General features: G+C 40.7%; 3 protein-coding genes and 1 long non-coding RNA gene across 8 annotated transcripts in view; 2 read left to right on the forward strand and 2 right to left on the reverse strand.

The window, feature by feature from the left end:
* The first annotated feature begins 686 nt into the window (after window positions 1-686).
* On the forward strand, window positions 687-1949 carry LOC118120397 (gap junction alpha-8 protein). Its single transcript, XM_035175263.1, has one exon. The coding sequence runs from the start codon at window positions 687-689 to the stop codon at window positions 1947-1949; it is 1263 nt and encodes a 420-aa protein (XP_035031154.1).
* Window positions 1950-4593: 2644 nt separating this feature from the next.
* Window positions 4594-9477, reverse strand: LOC118120399. Its single transcript, XR_004698212.2, has 3 exons — window positions 9364-9477; window positions 7161-7258; window positions 4594-5442 (listed from the first exon to the last, which is right to left on the reverse strand). It is a non-coding gene; the product is annotated as an uncharacterized LOC118120399 (long non-coding RNA).
* On the forward strand, window positions 7605-10603 carry LOC118120398. 2 transcript variants are annotated; one of them, XM_047342675.1, is made up of 6 exons: window positions 7605-8170; window positions 8333-8514; window positions 9160-9465; window positions 9912-10044; window positions 10134-10161; window positions 10325-10603. In XM_047342675.1, exons 2-6 carry the CDS (start codon window positions 8388-8390, stop codon window positions 10424-10426), a joined length of 696 nt encoding a protein of 231 aa, XP_047198631.1. In that variant the 5' UTR covers window positions 7605-8170; window positions 8333-8387; the 3' UTR covers window positions 10427-10603. The 2 variants fall into 2 exon arrangements, with proteins under 2 accessions (XP_047198631.1, XP_047198632.1); XM_047342676.1 differs by having other exon boundaries at window positions 7606-8170; window positions 8419-8514.
* A 3412-nt stretch (window positions 10604-14015) lies between these two features.
* si:ch211-214p13.3 (nectin-4) overlaps window positions 14016-19400 on the reverse strand; it is a 54397-nt gene continuing 49012 nt past the window's right edge. For 2 of the 4 annotated variants that reach the window (XM_047342526.1, XM_035174996.2), the window contains 6 exons: window positions 18487-18825; window positions 18089-18391; window positions 16594-16690; window positions 15460-15614; window positions 14559-14670; window positions 14272-14485 (listed from right to left, as the gene is read on the reverse strand). In XM_047342526.1, the coding sequence (XP_047198482.1) occupies window positions 14437-14485; window positions 14559-14670; window positions 15460-15614; window positions 16594-16690; window positions 18089-18391; window positions 18487-18825 (1055 nt within the window). In that variant the 3' untranslated portion in view covers window positions 14272-14436. Of the gene's footprint in view, window positions 14215-14271; window positions 14486-14558; window positions 14671-15459; window positions 15615-16593; window positions 16691-18088; window positions 18392-18486; window positions 18826-19400 lie in introns of those variants that run through there. The other 2 variants (XM_047342525.1, XM_047342524.1) reach the window with 2 other exon arrangements.

Raw genomic sequence — 19400 nt, forward strand, 5'->3', positions numbered from 1 at the left:
ACCATCAGAGCCGATTCATTCACATCTGCTCAGTGGGGCGACAAGGACAGGGCTTTAGGTGGGAAAGAGGGCAGAAAAAAGATCACTTTTCCCTGCCGGGTGCCAAGAGAACGGGACAGGACTCAACTTCGCCGGAGCCGCAGCTGTGGCAAGTTGCCCATTTGATTACATTTCACCTATATCATACTTTACACATGATGGGATTATATTTAAAACATTAATATCTCTTTAGCGGTTTTTATTCCTGAGTTGTTTCGTCGATTTTTTTCAGAGCTAGAGAAACAAAAATGTTTTTGTTCTCACCTTTGTTAATGTTTCGAAATAGTTAATAACGTTTGCAGAGAGAACAAGCAGCGAAATAAAGGTCTTGTTAAAAGTTTTGATTTAATATATGAGATTTTTATTTAAATCGTGCAATAGAAACAGAATAGACTCAAAAGCCTTTTAAAACTTGTAAAAAGTTTCAGATTCTCGGGGTTCTCTTTTCGGAACATGTGCCGTATCATGAAATTCAGGCTTAGCTTTGATTTTGGACTTTTTCGAGTTTTCCATTCCAACATTCTTACTTTTGGAAATCTCTATTCCCCTCCCCCTGTCTGTCCCACCTACCCCACCCTCCCTGTCCGTGTGCACCCTCCATCTCCCTCCATACCCCACCCTTCATTCTGCAGTGCTACGGACCGATCATGGGTGACTGGAGCTTTCTGGGTAATATTTTAGAGGAAGTTAACGAGCACTCTACGGTGATCGGCCGGGTGTGGCTCACAGTGCTCTTCATCTTCCGCATCCTCATCCTGGGCACGGCGGCGGAGTTTGTGTGGGGCGACGAGCAGTCCGACTATGTCTGTAACACACAGCAGCCTGGTTGTGAGAACGTGTGCTACGACGAGGCCTTCCCCATCTCCCACATCCGCCTGTGGGTGCTGCAGATCATCTTTGTGTCCACACCTTCTCTGGTGTATGTGGGCCACGCTGTGCACCATGTCCACATGGAGGAGAAACGTAAAGAGCGCGAGGAGGCAGAACTTAGCCGGCAGCAGGAGCTGAGCGAGGAGCGTCTCCCTCTGGCCCCCGATCAGGGAAGCGTCCGCACCACGAAAGAGACCAGCACAAAAGGAAGCAAGAAGTTCCGGCTGGAGGGAACTCTGCTGAGGACCTACATCTGCCACATCATCTTCAAGACACTGTTTGAGGTGGGCTTCGTGGTGGGCCAGTACTTCCTGTATGGCTTCCGCATCCTGCCACTGTACAAATGCAGCCGCTGGCCCTGTCCCAACACGGTGGACTGCTTTGTGTCCCGGCCAACGGAGAAGACCGTCTTTATCATCTTCATGTTGGCCGTGGCCTGTGTCTCCCTCTTCCTCAACTTTGTGGAGATCAGTCACCTGGGCCTGAAGAAGATTCGCTTTGTCTTTCGTAAGCCTGCCCCGGCCCCGGCCCAAGGTGAGGGCTCGGCGCCCCTGCCACCACAAGGGAAGAGCCTGCCCCCCCTAGCTGTGTCCTCCCTGCAGAGAGCGAAAGGTTACAGGCTGCTGGAGGAGGAGAAAGCTCCCCCCTTATCTCACCTCTACCCACTGGCCGAGGTAGGCATGGAGGCTGGCAGAGGGGCCCCACCCTTTCAGGGGCTGGAGGAGAAGGCGGAGGACGTGCTGCCCATGGATGACATCTCTAAGGTGTACGATGAGACTCTGCCCTCTTACGCCCAGACCACTGCGACAGCGGGGGTGACATTACACGAGGAGGAGGCCGAGAAGGTTCAGCCGGCGGAGGTGGAGAGGGTGGAGGAGGCTGCGGATGAGGATGTGGAGGTAGAGGAGGCAGTGAACAGGGAGGGGGTAACTCCGGCCGAGGTGGCGTTGGAGGCCACGGATACGATAGAAGACACCAGACCGCTGAGCCGACTGAGCAAAGCCAGCAGCAGGGCCAGGTCAGACGATCTCACTGTATGAACCTGTGAGAGAGAGCGAGAGAGAGAGAGAGAGAGAGAGAGAGAGAGAGAGAGAGAGAGAGAGAGAGAGAGAGAGAGCATGTACACCTGCACACGCAAAATGTTCAACATAAGAGAGCACACACACACACACCTAACTCAACGACAACGCACACTCTTGAACAAGCAGGTCAAAAACTAAGTGGATGAAAACAAATATGAACAGGGAGAAAAAACCTTTGAAACAGGCAACAATTCTACCAAGTGACAAAAAAATCTGAGTGTTTGTGATAAAAAAAAAATATATATATAAAAAGTAGAAGTTAAAAGAGGGGGAGGAGTAGGTTTTTTTATTAAGCGTGTTCTTATATTTAAAAAAAAATGTGAAAAGGACACATGCAGGTGGGAAATGTTTTTACTTGACAAAAATCCATGTTAAATTTTTAAAAACATCTTTTTCTATTGAAAGAGTTTTAATCATAAACGGTGGAGGTTAGACGTTTTTACACGGGGTTTGAAGTAGGTAGGGAAAAGAGAGTTACGATATATTTGTGTGTCTGCAAACCAGTAATTTGGCTGTTGCTGGGCACTGACTTTCAATCCCATTCACACGGTGGCATACTGCAAATGCAGCACGCGGCTTCGAACGTTGCGGGTGAGAGGGCTCTCATGTAGACGAATCACGCAATAAAGTGCCGCTACATTTACAGATAATCAGCTTTTTGAGGAGAAGAAGAAGAAAAGCCCCTTTTTCAGGTTGAGAAGAGTGTTCCTTTTTCTTTTTTTTTGTTGCCCATTCCGAGGTTTAGACTCTGTTCAAGGCCTTTGACCCTCATAACACCTCATCTATGCATCCGTTTACACAGGATTCTTTCAAGTGAAGAGAGATGTGCATGAATTTCAGAGCATTTCTCTCCTTTTCATGTTTATATACCAGGTAGCACAGCCAGAGCTGAGTTAGCGAGGAAAAAAAAAAAAAAAAGACCACATGTTGAATGTCTTTTTTTCAATGTGAATCTCTTCCATTTTAGATTTGCTTCTATTTAGTTGCTTTTCGAGTCGAACTGTTGCGCTGTGATATCAGTCGTCCGTGGAAGAGAGCGGGGCTCATTTCGCCCTATCAGAGAATGAACTATAGCAGCGACCTCAGGCCAAATCCTCTCTTTTCGCGCTGTGCAAACACGCGTCCGGGCGATAGCGATCTCGCACCATCAGCACAAAGTATTGATGGAGGCGAGACAATAAAAGAAACCGTGCTCATCAATGAAAACAAGCATCCTTGACCTGGCTGTGAAAAAAAAAAAAATGGTACCACTTGATTTTGCCTGACCATATAGTTGGTCCTTATGCCCCCGCGAGAAAACAGTTGTGACATGCTTTAAAATTCAGAGAGAAACAAAAAACTATAGCGACAACTCCCCCCTGTACATAAAGCCCTATCTTGTGTCTAATAATGTACATAATGTTGCTGAACGGCTGTTTTTAGTTATTTTCACTGTCTATGGAGGAATCACAAAAGGTTATAATTTTGACCACAAGATTGAATCTCACAAACCCAATAAAGACAGAAAACGCCCATGCCGTTGTACCTTGCATCTATATCTGAGAATTTCTTTGAAAGTAACGAGCAAATATTTTCACAATACAAAGTGCATTGAGCCTTGAAGTATGCCTTACGTTTATCACTAATCTTCCTCTCACGTTCTCTGGCTGTGTTTATTCAAACAGCTGCCACTGTGCGATTTCCTGTAACTGCCTTATCTGTAACTGTAAGACGTCAAATGTTGTACGATTGTAGCAAGTGGTTCTATTGCTCTGGGACTTAATGTGACTGTGATGTTTTATTTGCTATTTTTTAAATCTGAGATTCATTCCTGTATGCGACCCCACCCCCCCCACCCCCCCAAACCCACACAAATGAAAACCTGTGTCTATTATGCAGCTCTTATATTTAAAAGAACAAATGTTTAAAATACAACCCTGACAATTCAATCATGTTTAGAAGATCCCTGTGCACAAAGTTGCACGTTTGCAGGTGTGACAACGCAGTACAAGCTTATGATCACACAAGTGCCTTTGTGTGCACAGACACAGACACAGACACACACACACACACACGCTGCACAGTGTTGGTTCTGGGGGTGTGATCAAACGGCTTTGGAGAAACTCTGAGAGAGAAGGCAGCTTTGACCCCTGTGTGACCCCTTGCCATCCCTTTGCCTCCCATAATCCATTGCTGTGGAATCTGAATTAAAGCGCCTTCGATGAATCACCAGATTGTTACATTTAATACATTAAAGCATTTAACAGTGTTTCAACCAAAGCGTGACGCTGGTCCTTGTGTACACCAATATGACTGGTGGTGTATGATTTTTTGTATATGACTATTGCATTGCCTGTATGTTTGTAAGAAGACAAGATTAATCTTTTGGAAAGAAAAAAAAAACTCTTTTTACTAACTTGTAGTCTTCTTTGCTGATAGATGTGTGGCAGTATCTTCTTTTGGAATGTGAACCAACGCAATAAAAAGTCACACGTGGTCTAGAAGTGTTGTGTCAGTGTTTCTCTGCAAAACAAATATGCACGCACGCACGCACGCACGCACGCACGCACGCACGCACGCACGCACGCACGCACGCACGCACGCACACAACACACACACACACACACACACACACACACACACACACACACACACACACACACACACTCCTGCATTCAGAAGAATTGGTTAACCTGATGGACCAAAATTAATTGGATTATAACATATACTTTCATACTTACTGATGCATTCATCACTTAAGGTTACAGCTTGTAAAAATTGGATTTTAACTATTTCTCATATTTTAAGTCTTATTTTAACCTATTGATTCATCATCATTTATTAGCTGATCATATTTTCTATTAATAATCTGAATCGGCAAATTCACTATTGACAAAATGTATCATATTAATGTAGTTGGGTAAAAAGTACATAAATTCACTATAAAGTGTATTATAGATAATCAAGCAAAGTAGAGGTACATTAAAATAATACTTCAATAAAGTAAATGTACTTAATTACTTTCCACCGCTGACTTCTACTCAACTAGGTTTCTATTAAATTTGACAAAATTTAAATAAATTATTAAGTACTGACAATTAGCACATTTCTGTTACTTCTGAAATAACTATGTTATTATGTGCTCATGTAGGGGAGCTGTGTCCAAGCAAGCAGTGATGTAAACATTTCCCCTCAGTAAAAGTACAAATAAATAGACAATGTACTCAAGTAAACGTATAAGTATGACATTAACTTTTCTACTTGAGTAAAAGTAGGTAATTACTTGCTTTTCAAAATACTTCAGGGATTCAAAGTAAAGGTACTTGCCAAGTGTAGTGAGTCTTGACCTCCTCTCAATCCATCTTAACGTTTCTTCTCCAGTGATGTTGCTGCTGCTGCAGGAGGCGCGGTCTTATGTTACCTGCCTGCTCTGATTGGATCAGTGGATTAACTCCCCTCTTGTTGTTGATCACTTTTAGGAAATAAAAAAATAAAAACATGAACCTGTAATACAATGCATTGTAAAAATACAGAGATGTAGAAAGTATAAGGAAGTATTGCTGATGGACTTGATCTACTTAATCTACAGTAACTAAGTAAATGTACTTCGTTACATCCCACCACTGGAAGGCAGCAGATACTATAAGTCTGTAAAAGGCCTAAACAAACACAAAGAATCACATTCACATTTATGGTCAGATACATTTACAATTTACAACATATGAGGAAAGTGCCAGAGGATTATGATCAAATCACCACTAAGGGGCAGTGTTGTAAAGGTAAGGTATTACTTCAGTATAATAGGCTGATTTAATATGTGCAAATCACATGGGCAGAATATGAATAAGAGTTTATTTATCTCAGTGGCAGGATCAGTTTGGTTTGATTTCATATCTAATATTTTGAACTATTTTAAGGGCCATAAAACATTTGAGGCGTGTCTCATTGAGCTGTTCATGTGTGACGCCATTTTAGAAAGAGTTTCCATGTATTGCAGCATCTTGGTCTTTCTACATTTTCATCCCCCAGTGGTATCACATGACCTCTGTTCAGTCTTTCAGTGAATCCTCTCTTCACTCGTGTTCCACATTTTAAATCTAAATTTAATTACAAGGGAAAAATCTCTCAAACAGTCACAGCCCTTTAAAGACGACCAATCATATACTGATAACTAGTAACAGTCACTGGTCATTTGAATATATAATAAGTAAGTATTCCTTATTAAAATGTCTACAACCAAGTGACCTATGTTATATGTTTTGTTGATATGTGCATTTTCATTATCTGAAATGTTTCCAACAATGTTCAAACTCCCAATTTTATTCAAGTCACTCTGGTCGCCTTTTGATTATGTCATATCTGATTTAGCCCTGACCACTTCATTAACAAATGTGTACAAACATGCTGATAATACAGAAAATAACCGGCTAAAGTTTTAATACAGTTAAACAGGCAGCAATTTTAATCACCAACCTGTAACAGTCAATACATATATTGCATCAAATAATTATATTTCACATAAATATAAGGGTGAAAATTGTAAGTAAAAGTGAAAAGTTCATTGTGCATTTGGACAGTTTTGTTGCTTTTTGTGTGTATGAATTATCGAGTGTAGCGACTTCAAGAAAACAAATGAGTCGCTGAGAGGCCGAGGTTGGGCCTCAAAAAATCCCTCTAACCCACACAAAGGTGAATAGGTGCTCATATAAACTACAACCCCTTCCCATATCCCATGTGACCTACTTCCTGCCAAATTAATATGATCACAAATAAACAATAGATAAAAAAGAATACCCCAAAATACAAACCCATTCCACCGCAATAGTTTCCCAAATTGGGATCAATAAAGTACATCTATCTATCTATCTTGTATCATAACCAAAATTATAATAATAATATTCCTCTTAGACTTATTCGCTGCTTCTACATCGAGTCTTGATATATTCTTTAAATTCCCAGAGAAATCCTGTGGATTCATCGTCATTCTGCGTTTATTGATATGAAATTTGGTCAATCTTTGCTCTCACTTCCGGGGAAAACGACATACACACGAAAAACACACACTGCTAGCTGTTAGCTGCTTTTTCCTTCCAGTGTTTGTATTGTCACTTGTAATGGGTCATGATTATTCATTGCTGATTATTGATTATTGTTTTGCTGTGTAATGGGAATAAAACTTGACTACATTACCTCATCCACGAACATTATTTGGTGCCGAAGAAGACAACAACTCCCATGATCCTACGCTGCTTCACGGCATCCTCAATTTAGCTCTTTTGATTGAGAGGCTGAAATTACATATTTTTACGTTTAAGCAAAACAATGTATACACATGTTGATTTGAAAATACTTTATTAACAAATCAAACACAAATTTTCAAACAACATAACACTGCTTGGGTAACTGGGGGAATGAGACGGTTTCAAAATCCTTATGTCAGCGTCAAATGGACAGAGTTATATCAGTGTTTGGAGCAACTAATGCTTTTTCTCTCATTTGGAGAAACACAACGGATACAGACATCGAAACTGGGTGTGTCCGTGTGCATGTGGGAATGTGACTCTTGATAACAGTGGAGCGACTGTTTGGCCACAACCACTTTAGCTAACCAAGCATGCCAGTAAGGATCCAATTTCACCCACCAGACCGGATGACTTCATAAAACAAGAATGCAAGAGGAGTTTCTGTTGTCTGACAGCAAACAGACTCCTTTCTGTTTTATTTGATATTGGCTGGAATCATAATATATCTCAATTTTAAAAGTTGGTTTGCATTTTCATGAAAAGAAAAGAAAATCATTTAATGTGACCTAAGGCCTCTCATAGTCCTGAAGTTGCAAGAATAAGATCAGCTTCATTTCTGCAGCCTTCAACACCGACAAAAAAAAAAAATGTAACCCCACTTTGCTCTGACGGCCAGCAAAGTTCAACATTGACTTCCTGTATGGAAACAATTCAACTGTGCTTATAGTGTGTGTGTTGTGGGGGGTCTGACCAGGTTTAGCAGACATCAGTCACACAGTCAAACACAAAGACGTGAGTTGAAGACTATTATTCTGGCACAAATATAATTCGAAATACATAAAAACAAATATGCCTTCATGTTGCCTTGAAATTGAGCGTAATTGAAAACTAAATTGAAGCTGTAGTTTTGAGTTAAGGAAGAAGAAGGGGACCAAACTGCACAGAAAGTCACTGCCGGTAAGAAAGTGATATTTATCTCGAGGTGTCTGGTTGTGAAAGGGATGTGAACTTCTCTAAGTGTCATAGAGGTATTTTTATATATGATTGTTTCATTCTGATTCTATAACTTTGTTACAACCCTTTTTGTGTTGTACCTTTTTTTGTTTGTGCCTGACTCAGATATCGCTAAGTTGTGTTGACCAGACCACTCTTGACAGATTTGAACTGAGGTTTAATGTATACTTCCCCCCCCATTTCAAACCCAGATAACATTGTAGCGATGGATGATGTTTCTACATATTTGAGCATCAACAGAACATTGTTCCGGATATGTTGCATTTTCTGGATTGTCTCTCCTGCAGGTAAAATTAACTTACAACACAATTATCAGGATAATGAGTTAATGAGCTACAGGAATAGTTCAACATATTGGGAAAGATGCTTACACACTATTCTTTGACTATGAATGTCGTTTTTACACCTTGGTATTTGTAGGTACGTAGTTAGGTGGTTAGGTGTGAACCCAAAGCCAATATCACACAAATACATTTACCAAGCGTCTCATATTTACCTATATTTTCAAACCAACTTTTAAAACTGTAAATTGTATCACAGGCTTTTAATTCATTGTTAGGTTGTTCCATAGATTCATCCCTTTAATTAGAATACATTTATTTTTTTATATTAGTCCTAAATTAGGTTATGTATGTATTTCCACATATTTCTAAACAATAGGTGATGTATGGAACAGTATTTTGTAATAAAATACTAATAACTGGCGCTTGCTGTTGGATTTTGATACCTTTGGACAGGTCTAGTCTCGAGCCGAGATGAGCTACTTCACTTTTAGCAGTGGCTTCCTATTTCCAGAGCATGTAACAGCAGTATCGATCCTCTCTCGGCTAGAAACCAAACAGATACGTTTCCCAAAATGTCAAACTATTCCTTTAACTCTATACTGTGACAGAATGGTTCATGAAAATTAAATCTATTCATTTGAACGTCAGAGGGAAACGTCATCGCAAAAGTGGTGGGCAGCCAAGTGACCCTAGCCTGCAACACGTCAAACATCACGGTCCAACAGCTCACGTGGCAATTAAACAGTGTGACCCTGATCAGCTACAGGCCAGAGGACATGGCCCTGTTCACCAGTGAAGAAGCAGCGAACCTGAAGATAAATATGTCTCTGTCGGGGACAGAACTGTACTCACTGGTGATAGACGGCGTCCAGAGGTCTCATGCAGGGAGCTACAGCTGTGACATCGCCGCGCTCGAGGGAGTGCGGATACACGAGTGGGAGCTGATAATTACAGGTTGGATACTCAGCCCTTAATTAAAGGACACACACACACACACACACACACACACACACACACACACACACACACACACACACACACACACACACACACTTACTTAATTACTGCATTGACATCGACTTTATATCTGATACAACAAGAGTCTCTGAGGGATACAGTTCAAAACTCTATTCATTTAGGAGGCCTGAACAAAAACAATGCATTAGAAGAAAGTTTTCAGATGGGATTTTATAGTATAACTACACATAGAATGCTCGTGTCTGGCTGCATGGGGTACAAGACCACATGACACTACAGCACCCACCATTGCTTCCTTTATGAAACAGTTGCCTGACATGGACATACATGTAAAACTAAACTGTCTTTACACGACTGTGAGCCGAGTTTATTTTGCATGTTACACCGATTGTAAAATCAGCGAAACTGTATTTTTCTTCCAGAGAAAAAAGAAGGTGGAAAGTGGCGTAAGCAGATGCATGTAATTGCTGTGGCTACAACTGTTCTATGTGTGTGTTGCCTGATCTTTATATTTACTTTTACCATCCTGCGAAGAGTCAGTGACTGCCGTGCAGAGTAAGTGTCTTCGCTTGAAGCCTCTCTTGACACATGACCCGTAAAGATAAACTGCTTGAGCAAAAACCAAATGTGGCTCTCCTTTACAGAGATAACAGTGAGCCGGCTCCAGTAACGGTAAATAAAAAATTATCATCTCGTCATCCTTACATAATCTGAAGATTTTGTTTATTCTCTCACCTTGTATGTGATTATAAAACCATATCTCCCTGCAGAGCCTGCAAGTTGTGTTCGGCGTTGCCTTTTTGCTCTGTCATTGTTTTGTTTTTTTCGTTAACAGGAACAAACTGGGGATGTTTACGAGAATTGCTTGGAAATTAATGTTGATCGTCATCGCAGCTGTCAGCCTGCCCATTACAAGCCCAGAGCTCACCAGTGCTAAAAGTGCAGTCCAGTAAGTGAAGAGGGACGGAGACCGCGAGATCAGGAAGGAACCATGAAGTGTCAGGCCTCACATTATAAAAGAAAACCTGTCTTTCTTATTTTGTGTCGAATTTTAAACTGCTTTCTCAGGACATGCACTATATGTATTGAACAATTATACTTTTTCCTGAAAGCAGCATTGAATGTTTTTTTTCTTTTATTTCTGGCAACTTGCACCACATCACCTTCATCCGATAAATGTGTGGATTTGTCAGATCTCACAGTCATTGGATCTATTTTCTTACAATACAAATACTGACTAGAGCAAATTTAAACACAACAGTACACATGACAGAAACATGTTAACAGATACAGAGCAGCTGTAACAGGCCTTGTGTAAACTGTCATAGATGCATGAGATTATGAACTAAAAATAACCACAACCCACCTGAGAAAACCACAGTATTTGTCATTTGCTATGTTCCATCGGAGTAAATTTCAGTGATGCACGTGGCAGCAATGTGGGTGGCACAGGAACTTAATCTATCTAAAGACTTTCAGTTGGGTTTATGTGCAATGATAAAATAGAATATGAAATGTAATTTATTTGATCTTGATTATGTTCAGTCATTAATAATTTGAAACAAATTGTTGTTAAAACGTATAAAGTATTGAACAGTCACTAGTCACACTGGACACATCTATGGACATCCCTACATCCCTCTTTTGGTATAAATCATAGACTGTATATAAAGATGGACGACATGACTGTTGCCAAAAACTGAAGCCAAAGGTTAATGTTTCTGATAAGTTTAGTTTTAGATATTTGATATCATGACAGCTGACACTGACTTACGATTGGTCAGCGGGACCTCACTACCGCGACTGTGCAGACTCTCGCTTCTTATTTATTCATTTCTTGATAGTGGGAGGACATGGAAACGCATTTGTCCATCTTTATTTACAGCCTGTGGTATAAAAAGTCACTCTAAAGTTCAACAAAGTTGGTAACCTGAGCAATCTGAGTTACGCAACTCCACCAGTGTAGACAGGAAGAAACACCATTAACCATTTCAATGCACATAAGGTCATGTGAGTTTTGTATTCAGATAGACGTGAAGAAAATGTGGATTGGTGCGTAGCGACAGATGTGACAGGTGGTGGTGGTGATCAAAAACCCACTCCTCTACATCCACATCTTAAAAAACAAACTGATTCTAAATGCTATTTTTTCCTTTGGTGTCAGAACAGTGGCTATTCACCAGACTTAAATGCAGAGTTCCAACAAAGACTTTTTGTTTCCCTGAGACTGGCTTGTGACAGCTGCTATTTACATTTTCAAGCAGAGACAAAAACCTCTGCCCTTTACTGGGCTTTACTCGAGTTAGCAACCCTTAAACCATGAAATACTATGTGATACAGGGAAAACTATTTTCTTTAAGTAATATTCACCATCAAGGATGGTGGGTGTAGAGTAAACACACTGTAAATCATTCCTTGTAATGCTTATCTCGCTTTTATTGAATACAAGTGCAAATAACAGTGATCCAAACTAGTGCATTAGTTAACAGGAGATATAACCTAAAAACAATGGTAAAGGTTTAAATGTTAAGGCACACAACAAGCAAAAAACATTTCAGCACTTCATTGAAAGGGTCTCTTCGATTCTTAAAAAAATATACACAAACATAAACAGAGCCCACTATGCATTAATGTTTTCAACCTTTAAAAAGCAAAAAGATAGAAAAAATTACTTCGTTGAATAAAGAATACAAAAAATAGAAGCAGTAGTTTACCATCCCCCTCACTTTAAACTTACAGGACACATAAACATACGTTTGCATTAAAACATCATTCCAGCATGTTTACATCTGTCGTCCACACTAATACAGAGTTTTTGAGCATCTAAAACAAAAAGCTTTGGAAACGCTGTTGACCTTTTAGTTTAGTTTGAAAACACCAGGGCTGCACTGTAGTCTGGAGTATGAACAGGCAAAAACTAAGCTCTTTAGAAACGATGACACAATCACCCGCATTTGCCTCATGATTCTTTGCCGTCACAAATAGACAACCAGCAGTGAACGCAAAAGGTTGTCAACACTAAGTGTCAGTAAATAAATAATAAATGTTACTGTTCTCCATCGTTTTTTCTCGTTCGCAGTATTTTTTGTGACCAAGCAACAAACTGCAGCGCAAACAATCTGCTTCCTGTTTACACAGGCACGCACATGCCCAGTACGTGAATGGTCGTGTGACTCACTTCAGGTGGGTGAGTATAGATGAGGATTATTAAGGACGCAGAGCTAAAATGCTTGTGTGGACGGAGATCATTTTTGTTTCAAAACCAAGACGTATTAGTATAGATGTAGTCATGAATAAAGATATAAAGCTTACATAAGTGAGAACGAATAAATATTCCAGCAATACTAAAAGAAGTAAAAAGAATAAAAAACATGACGACTAAAGACTAAATCTGAAACCAAAACTATTTAGAAATTCGAAAGCTGCCCAGATGATGAATCCTTTAATCTTAGTCTTTAATGATCCTCTGACCTACTGGTTTACCTGGATGAAATGTAACAACCCACAGAACCCCCCAGAATAAACGTTTAACTAGTGAAAAATGGTGAAATGTCATAAATATAAATAATGATACTGATAACTATCAAATGCTAGCATGCCAACTTAAGATGGAGAACCGCTTCATATTTTGTTTGGCAAGAGAGGGAGAGGTTGTTCTGTACCCAGCTAACATGCGTTGGTGCATTTTGGAGCTGGTGCGGCATTTCTTTCATTCAGCAAAATTGTAAAAGACTTCATCTTATCCTTTTTTCTCTTCTTTGTAGTGATGTAACACAGAACGTCACTGTTGACTTCAGTCTGACTTGAGGAACTCGAACAAGCACCAGATTGATTGGAAACACATTGAAAGCTTTTTTAACACTGCCTTGTACTGACATATCAAAAATATATCCAGTGAAACACATGACCACTTGAGGTAAGTACAAATCTTTGCAGTCAGTGTGTTTACATGCAGAACCAGGTTATAGTCAGTTTTCATATAGATTTGGGTTTTTGATGCCATATAAGCATATAACTCAGTTTCTAATCATATCAAAAAACGGTCAGGGGCACTCCAAAAAGCCTGTGGGACGCCAAGAGCGGCCGGGCGATATTTCGTGCCACGATGCCCCTAAAACTCTTCCACACGCACGAGACGCACGAGACGAGCCACGGACAAATTGTCGGCCGTGCGAGAGGTCTGGGACGCGTGGGTGGCGCGGCTACCGCACCTCTACAACCCGGGGCCCGAAGTGACCGTGGACGAGCAACTGGTTTTGTTTAGAGGTTAGTCTTTTTTTTCTTTAAGATTATTATTATGTTATGTTATGTTATATTATATTATCCCCCGCACGGAAGCGTCCATCGCGGTTGTGAAGGCTGTAAAAGCCGCCGCCGCACAGAGAGCTCTTGACCACGACGACGACGCTCGACCCGAGCGTCCGGCCTCCTCCATAGCCCTAGCAGCAGCCCCGCTCGGGGCGAGTAAGAGGAAGAGATGTCAGATATGCCCCAGGAAAAAGGACTGTAAAACTCACACCGTGTGCCGCGGGTGTAACAAATACATCTGCAAGGGCTGCTCACTTGTCTATTGCCCTACGTGTGCGTCCTAATATGGGGTGGGCTATGTGAGGGGGCCAACAGCCGGGGGAAGCAGGGACAACACAAGGGTTATCTGATGCACCTGAGCTGTTGCACCAGTTCACTGGACGAACACGTGTGTAGCACAGGTGGATGTCATTCTCCCTAAGACACAAAATGTTAGAAAGAAAACATCATGAATCTCCAAAGTAACAGCTATAATACCCCTAATAACTGCATGAGAAAAAGGTTTATTATTAATTAATGTTTTAAATTAAATTTTGAGGGAAACTTAAGAGCCAAATAGTATTGCAGCAAATTAAATATGACACGTTTCTTCTATCTCTGCCTGTATTACCGTTTCTTCTGCTTCTCGATGGTCCTCATTCAAAGACGTATCGGCTCCACCATCTCCCCGTCTGTGGCCGCGGCTTCCCTAAACAATCAGACATCAGTTAATAGAAGATACAATAATTAGATATAAAATACAATATTACTAAACTTGGTACCTTGAAACTAAACATGGTAGTTTGTCATGTTTATAAACATGCCACACTGCTGCAGCTACGATGACAATGACGATCAGAAGAGCAAATAAGATCCAACAAACAATGCAGGATTCTGTACGGAGAAAGAAACACAAGAAAGAAGAACACAGTTAGAGGAAATACTGATGAATACTGTCAGTTTATCTCCCTAAAACTTGTCACTGTGGTCAGTGATTGATAGGTACATGTCGAGCTCTGTAGTGCTTCAGTGTGCACTGCAACTTGGTGATGAAGTACAATGACACACACACAATTTACATTTCCAGGTGTCCCCAAGCCCCAACATTCAAATTCGACTCGAAACGAGGTCATTTACATCGTGTTTTAAGCCTAAATGTCAGCTGATATCTTTCTATGAGGTGCATTCACGGACCGTCGGACGTGCTAACGCCCACTAGCTTAGCCACTTCCGGTTGACTTTAAGGCTTAAAACATGGTGTAAATGACCTCATTTCAAGTCGAATTGGAATGTCGGGGCTTGCAGTCACCAGTTACTTCAATTGCATCAGATTCGGCTGCTACAAAGTTTACTTCTGAGACTCCAGAAGTGTTTTGTGGACTCAAACACTTCACCCACCTCTCCATTGGCTTAGTGGTGAGTAGATAATGAGTGAAGTTTCATTTTTGGGTGAACTATCCCTTGAAGAAAACCTTGACAGAAGGCGAATGAGAGGAATCCTGACTAAATACCTGCAGCAGTCCTGATGTCCAACTCTATCATTAATTTAGGGGAGAAATACATTTTGGGATTCCAATCGCTTTTTTTATTTTAATTAAGAGACACGCACACGCAGACACACACTCAGAAAAGATGGCAACATTCATAACAGATTCAAACACAGAATGCAAAACTAGACCTCACCTGAAATCACAGATCTAAAGATGTAAACAAAGCTTCTTCCATATTGGTTAAATGCGGTACACTGGTAGAGGCCATTCAGGTGAGGGCTCCTGGTCAGAAACTGCAGCGTTCCACCCTCTACTCTGACACCAGACTGAGGCCACGCTTGGTCAACTCTGAGGCAGAGAAAACAACAATGAGTATCAAACATGGAGCCAAGTGACGACTGCTGTAGAGACATAACATGTTTCACGCTGTAGAGATGTGCAACTAATCAGATGATAACTTTAGATTCTAGCTGTCTCTAGAATTTCAAGTAGTTCATAAGTCATACTTACAAGTCTATAGGCCCTGTTCACACCTGGTATTAAAATGCATCCTGAATGTGTTTCCTGTGACTTGTGATTGGATCTCACTGTAGGAGCCATAAATAAGTTTAAAAAAAGATTTTTAGTATTATGTTGGTTATGATATAAGACGTAATGGATTTGTATTTTGGGAGTATTATTTGTTATTTATTGTTTACTTGTGATCATATTAATTTGGAAGGAAATAGGTCATAAGGATAGGGCCGGGGTTATAGTTTATATAAGCACCTGTGTAGGAGGGAGAGAGGGTGAGTGGGGACGCTGTATTTTTTTGTTGACCGCTAAAACTTTGCAACCTGCTATTTTCCGTTAGTGGGCGTTTCAATAAGATGATCTTCTTTTTATTTAATAAAGGTAGTGATTTTTGGATCAGATCGTCATTCAAATTATTAGGCCCTACCTCAGCCTCTCAGTGACACGTTTGTTTTCCCAAAGTCGCTACACTCACGTATTCACTCTGTATGCAAATAATATGTAATTTCTGTCCGTGAAGTCAAATGATATTTAACCCAGTGTGACTATAAGTGCGTGTGTCAGTAAAGCTGCTTTCAGACATGCACTGAGCTCCGCGGATCATGTGTGAACACAAATGTCAGAGTGAGACGCTCCGCAGTTTCTACGGACTTCATCCAACACATTTAGAAATGATTCGTTGCAATTGTGATTATTCTCCTAACTTCAGTAACACAATTCCAAAGCATCCAAATTCATATGATAAATGAAATAAATATATTCTTGTTGGGCTAAGACATTTTCCACTGAAATGGATTGATTCTAATTACTGTACCTGGTCCAGGTAAATTCTGCTTTGGGGTTGGCATCAGCCACACATTGAAATGAGTCTTCTTTGGGATTTTCAACAATTTTCACTTCCATAGGCGCAACTGCAAGAAACCAAAGGAGAACCAGCTGTGTTATGTCTTATATCAAAAAAATATTAAACACCACGTGTGGATCTCATCCCACTGTGCACAGGGTTATCTTGTTTACTGTGGGCTTTTCATTTCAATGTTTCAAGGTCATTTTGGATCAGCAAACTTTTTTGGTTGCAACTTGGCACAGCTCAGTGTTAGTCTTTACAGAGGTCCATTGTGTCATTCATGATCTTGCTAAACCATGATAACTCACTGATTATACTGTTGTGGGACAAATAAAGGATTAGCTTAGCTTCCTAACTGTTGTTAAACTGTTCAAAAATCCTTTGGGTGCTGCAATTGATACATGTGTATCCAAAAGGTTTTCATTAAAAACATTTTTAAAGCTTGTATTTCTCATGTCTGTCCACGTTTAAAGTGAAACAGCTGCTTTTAAAAGAATGCTGTTGTCTGAGATTTCAGTACAGACTGCTGCTTCTCACACAGAGAAAGTAAATCAGGGTCAAATCACCTCGGACTGCAAGGCCATGGACTTTATGCGACTTCTGAACTCTTTGGATTTTACTCAACATATTGCTGTTCCAACTCGGCCACAAATTAGATTTAGTGATATTTTTGATAACAAGATTGTTGATACTAACCTGTCAGATCACTATTGTTTGTTTTTTGATGTGACCATAGATGGTACAAGAACAAAATGGTACCCAATGCCTCATTAGCAGACGCTATCTATGTTCATCCTCAGCTGCCGAGTTCTGTACTCTGTACTTAAGCACTTCCAAAAGCTCTCTCTAAGGATTTTAAATCAATCCATGAAAAAGTTAATCATATTAACTCGGCAGTGTGGCACCAGAGACATCCAAAAAGAAATCATAGACGAAACTAATGTCATGGGAAAATGACAGAATTCGCCTGCTAAAGAGGGAATGCTGTAGAGCGGAGAGAATGTGGAGAAAGAGCAAACAATCGACACAATAATTGTTACACTAATGCGTCATGGGTAAAATGATGAAGGGATTACATTTTATATCCAAATATCAAAGGTCAACTTCACTGCAACATCATAATGTTCTTCATAAAATTTCCTGGCCATTATTCAACACAATAAGTCAAGAACAGCAGGGACATATTGAGACTATACTACTGAGGCAAACACCAACAAGTTTGTAATTATGATTTTAAAACAGGCAACAGTGTTTACCAATGGGGTGCAAGGTGTCCTGTAATCCGCAGCACAGATTCAACCACCTTCAACATGAGAGCAGCGCTTTAAAACACCTTTGAGTGTGCAGGGCCTTTAATATAATTAACCATTAGGAAAACTGTAATCTTTCAAAAAGAATTGTTGTTGTGAATGAGAAATAAGCCTCATCAGAAACTGAGGTAGAGGAGTGTTTGTATACTCACAGTAAACTTGTATAGTAAAGGGCATCTCTGTCTCTTTCGACAGGGCTGGACTGGTGACGACACAGTGGACCACCTGTTGGTTGATTCCAATGGTAGGTACTCCAAACAGGTAGCTGACTGTGGTAGTCATACCATTGTCATGATGCGTGGAGTTGGCTGTTGCCCTCAAGTTTTCTGCTAAGCTACCTGTGAGCCACCTCACGTTTGCCGGAGGCTTGGAACCAGCAGCCGTGCAGGTGGCAATGCAAACTTCTTTATCAGCCAAAGTAGGAAGGTTATCCTTCACACGTATGTCAGGAGGCACTAAAAGAGTTATCAGACACAAAAGGTTAACATGCCCAAGAAGGGAATCTTCTCTCATTCACACAAAAGATGTTTTAACCAAATTTAAATTTTACCGAGCACATCCAGATGTATATATGTGTTGTGACTTCCACTGGGGAACAAAGTGAAGATGCAAGTGTAGATGCCTTCATCCAGCAATGAGACATTGGATATCTGAAAAGATCCATTAAGCTCATTGAAGTTCCCAATAAACTTAATTCGATCATCGCGTCCATTGACATACTCTGGTCCATTTGTTTTCAGAACCGTCAAGAAATAATTATTTGTTTTAACTCTGGTCGTCCTCTGCCATGAAATCTGGGTGAGGGTCTCTGTGGTGTCAACAAGTTTGCAGGGGAATGTAACTGTACGTCCTTGCACCACAGTCTGGTTTCCTCCAATCACCTGGAGAGCTGTAAAAGGCATAAAACCTATCAGACTATTTGAAAGCACAAACAGAGGTAAAAAGCCACATGCAAGAAATCCTAAAACATTTGATTGGACTATCTGGCAGCCATGCTTTGTTTCTTACACCTGCGCTACGTGGCAGCTAACAGGTGGCTTGTAACCGCGTGTTTCTGGTTGAATTGTTCTAAAGCAACTGAACTGGTTTGTTCTCTTCATTCTCTTTACTGATTGAGTGAATTCAATTCAAATATATTGGATGTGAAAACCCAGGGGCAGGGATTATTATTATTATTAGGCACCAATGCGTTTAGTATATGCCTGGTGACTGGTGTGTGTTCGACTTCATGTGTCTCTGTGCAGTGCTGACATAACGTGATGCTTGCTGGTCTTAACACAAGGCGGTTACAGTTTTTCTCCTCCAGCTGCAGAACTTGGAAACCCCCTGTTACCAAACGACTCACCCTGATCGGCTGAAAGCTTCAACGACACTCCCTTAAGATTCATTATCAGCAGCTGCTAATCTCCAAAGAGGATGTGGTGCTAATTTGACTTCCTTCTGACAGTTATTCTTTACAGATGG

The sequence above is a fragment of the Hippoglossus stenolepis genome, chromosome 13 (genome assembly GCF_022539355.2).
Source record: "Hippoglossus stenolepis isolate QCI-W04-F060 chromosome 13, HSTE1.2, whole genome shotgun sequence".
Lineage (NCBI taxonomy): Eukaryota > Metazoa > Chordata > Actinopteri > Pleuronectiformes > Pleuronectidae > Hippoglossus > Hippoglossus stenolepis.

Bases quoted from the DNA above. Each gene is read 5' to 3' on its own strand.
- LOC118120397 (XM_035175263.1), top strand. From the start codon at position 687: ATGGGTGACTGGAGCTTTCTGGGTAATATTTTAGAGGAAGTTAACGAG.
- LOC118120398 (XM_047342675.1), top strand. From the start codon at position 8,388: ATGTATACTTCCCCCCCCATTTCAAACCCAGATAACATTGTAGCGATG. The intron at 9,466-9,911 runs GTTGGATACTCA...TTTTTCTTCCAG, and splicing joins GTGGGAGCTGATAATTACAG to AGAAAAAAGAAGGTGGAAAG. The intron at 10,162-10,324 runs GTAAATAAAAAA...TTTCGTTAACAG, and splicing joins GTGAGCCGGCTCCAGTAACG to GAACAAACTGGGGATGTTTA.